Source organism: Grampus griseus (assembly GCF_964374135.1).
Source record: "Grampus griseus genome assembly, chromosome: 1".
NCBI lineage: Eukaryota > Metazoa > Chordata > Mammalia > Artiodactyla > Delphinidae > Grampus > Grampus griseus.
The window spans coordinates 18,444,250-18,447,967 of record NC_139017.1 but is presented as its reverse complement, the minus strand read 5'-3'; the positions used below and the strand labels follow the sequence as shown (position 1 = coordinate 18,447,967).

General features: G+C 40.9%; 1 protein-coding gene across 1 annotated transcript; it reads left to right on the top strand.

The window, feature by feature from the left end:
* Window positions 1-1,308: 1,308 nt before the first annotated feature.
* LOC309830678 (centromere protein R-like) lies at window positions 1,309-1,664 on the top strand (the record flags this gene model as incomplete). The annotated part of the gene is made up of 1 exon (XM_082667345.1): window positions 1,309-1,664. The coding sequence occupies one exon, from the start codon at window positions 1,309-1,311 to the stop codon at window positions 1,543-1,545; it is 237 nt and encodes a 78-aa protein (XP_082523471.1). The 3' UTR covers window positions 1,546-1,664.
* Window positions 1,665-3,718: the final 2,054 nt, after the last annotated feature.

The following is a 3,718-nucleotide window of genomic DNA, read 5'->3' as shown; positions in this document are numbered from 1 at the left end:
AGGCAGAGGAGAGGGAGCCAGGAAACAGAGAAGTCTTTCTGCAGAAGTCAGCGCAGGTCCATCTCCAACTGTAGCAGTGACAGCTTCGTCACCTGTGTAAAGAGTTTGGAGAGCTCTAAGGAGTCTTGACTTTCTGCCTTGACATGGCAGAGGAATCCTGTTTCAGGCTTTGACAAATCTCGATCTAACTTCTCTCAGCACGTGCAGCATGAATAAAGAGATTTAGCTTGTGGGCGGCCCTGTTTCACGTCTGCCTGGATGCAACCTCTTCAATTCAGACTCACTCAGGCACCCACCAGCCTATACAAACACATACTTACATTCACAAAATTAGCTCAGGAAACCCTGTCCTAACCTTGCCTCCTACACCACCATCCTACCTAACGCCAAAATGCCATTGTTTGGGTTCCAAAGAAGCCAGTACTGCTTGGTTCTTGGACTTGAGTTTTGCACATAACTACCACGGTTTAAAATGCAGCTCTCTCTCAAAAGCTCTGACCAGGTTTGCCTTCCTGGCTTTCTACCTCCCTTCCTCATTCCCACCCCCACCAGTGCTGCTTCAGATAGGACCTCACCCTAGCTTCCAGCCATAGAAGGGGACTCTCAGCCCCAGCCACCTGACCACACCCTGACAGTGTGCGGTCTTGAGCAAGCTGTTTACCCTCTCTGAACCTCAGTGTCTTCATTATAAATAGTACATTATGTTACCACAAAGACTCGTGTAATGCTCTGATGAGATATTGCATGCCCACTATTTAGCACAGTGCTTGGTGCATACAAAGCCCATCTCTCCTTCTCTCTCTCTCTCTCTCTCTCTCTCTCTCTCTCTCATCTCTATCTCTACCTCTATCATCTCTCCAGATCTGGGATAGTATCAGAGGAATTATGTTTTGTTCAAGACACCCCTCACTTTCAGAAGGGCATTGATGAAGTAGAGTATCCAAAGGAAAATCAACCCCGAATAGATAAAATGATACCAATAACTATTATCGAACACCTATGTGCCAAAACATTGTACAAGCAAACAGTCATTTTTGTCATTTATTCTTGACAAAAGCCAAAAAAAAGGTAGCTATTACTATCCTTACTTTCCTACTGAAGAAACTGAGACAGAAAAAGTCAACTTGCCCAATTATCACAGAGTTCAGAGGGGCAGAAATGGAATTCAATCCTAAGTCATTTTGATTCCAAAATGGGAGAACAAAACAAGAGAACAAAAATGGACCATCAAATGGAAAGAGGAAAAACTGGAATCACCTCAGTATAACCAAAAGAAAGGAATCTACTACACAAGACAATGATGAATTCATGGTGTTGCTATCCAAAGTTGAGAAATCATCAGATGAATTCATGGAAATAATGCAAAATTTAAGTAATATACAGGCTTTGGAGGACAGTAGAGAGCTTGAAAATCTCATTGGTATCTCCCATGCATCATGTGTCTTAAAAAGAGAAATGCAGAAAACAAAAGACCTAATGACAAAAGTAACAAAACAGAAACTATTTGAAAAGAAGAATTCAGGACTTCCCAACAAAGGCATTTAGAAGAAATGCACTCACTATGAAAACGCCAACTTCTGTATCTGCCTGATCATATTTAAAGGAACAGAAGAAGTGTTTGTAATTAATCTGCCCAGTATATACCAGATCATAGCACAGGCAGGTGCATGTCTAGATAAAATTTCTTGCAGCTAATTTAAACTTTCTACACACACCAGTAGATAATCTCAATGTAAATAATACATTTCTTCTCGACCCTTTAAAGTAAGCCAATGTGTAGAAGAGGATCTTGACTTATATTTTGTATCTCATATGCTTCTATATACTTTTAGCATTTGTGGATAGACTTAATATATATCCAGTAAGTATATATTCCATCGTCTTTTCACTACATGACCCTGATTCCTGACATGTGATATAAGGGGAGAGTGAGGGAACTGGGAATATTTAACAGGCTCTCAGAGTAGGAGGAACAAGGGTGCAACATCAAGAAATCTCCAATAGCTCATTCTACTCCAAGGTCCTATGATGTAATGACCTGCAGGCAATGGAGCCAAACTAGGAAACTGGAACTTGTAGCCCTGCTCTGAGTGAAGTTCTAGCTCCAGGAACTTGACCTTCTGTGGTTTTCCCTTGCCAATACCTTTACTTCTCTCTGTGCCATAAAATAAAAGTTTCTTTTTCCCATAACACAAGCTTGGTATATTTATGAAGTGCTGATTTTCAGAGGAAATAGGCCCTGTCTTTAAGAATTGGTAGAAAGTCCCTGCAGGTAGCCCTGCTGTTCAGACAGACTGAGGGCTGAAGAAGTAGCACCTGAAGGCTAAATAATAACAATAATAGCCAGGGCTTGGGGAGTGCTTACTGTTTGCACTGTTCTACATGCTTTCATGTAATGGCCCATATAGTTCTCATAACAACTCCATGGCAGCTTCCAAATAATATTCTGCTATTTCTTATGTCTTCTGGAATTTTCTTACCCTGGATGTATGATTTTAGGCTCAAATGATACCTCATTTAAAAAATTAAGACAAATCCTTCTGAACTTACTTTTCAGTATGATCTTTAACAGTGTGGACTCTGGAGCCTGCATTGCCTGCCTGGGTTTGAATCTCAGCTCCACTACTTCTTACCATATGACTTGAGGATAATATAATATTGATGAATAAGATTACTAGGAGATGAGGAAACTTAAGTAAATTGTCCAAAGGGCCATACTAGTAATAGAGCTGAGACTTAAACCTTAGTGGAGTTGTCTTCATGTTTCTGTCCCATAAAGGGATTGTTGGTGTTAGGTTGGTCTTTGCAGTTGTGTTTCCATCCAGCTGGAATGTCCTCACAGAAAAACTTCCTTCCTCTCCACCTAAAACCAAAGAAAAATGGAACTTTCAGCACTTTGCCAGAAAAGTCCTTGGTACTTCTGTTTTATTGATTCAACTAGACTCATGAATATTGACTGGAAAAAATGCTATGTGCTGAGCACCATCTAGGGATTGGGGATACAGAGGTGAATAACACATAAAACACTTTTCTGAAAGTTGCTTGCAGTCTATTAAAGGAGGCATACCTGGAAACCAATAAAGTTAAAAGTAGTGTGTGAAGGGTGCAGCAGTGTAACATTTCTGAAATTTTGACTGATTTCTTTTTTAAGCACCTTAGATTCTCTCTTTGCCTTATCCCCACTCAAGCACGAGGCCATTCACACCTACTGCCATAAAGAGGGATGTGACCCAGGCATCATGGAGTCTTCCCAGTTTGAGTGTATAAAAGTCTAAAACCTCAGGGAAGAGAGATTTAACTCAAATATTTAAGGATGGAAGAGAGAGAGATAAGGAATGTACCAAGCCATTGGAGACAGGTTCCTGTTCAGGAGAGCATTTGTTCGTTTATTCACTCATTTTTCACTCACTTATTCATTTGTTCAACTCATGTTTATTAAGTAAATCCTATGGACCAGGGATTGTTTTAAACACTGGGGACACAGTAGTGAACATCACAAAGTCCCTGTGCTTCAAGACGCTTATATTCTTGTGCACAAGAGACTGAAAGTCAGCAGATAACCAGTTAAACATATGGGACATCAGATGGTGATAAGGGCTGTAGAAAAAAAATAAAGCAGAGAGGGGAGGGAGAGGTTGGGCTGGAGGTGGAGTGGGGAGGAGGTTGCTGTGGTATCAGAGAATAGCCTCTCTAGTCCAGTGACTGAAAGGGGTAAGGG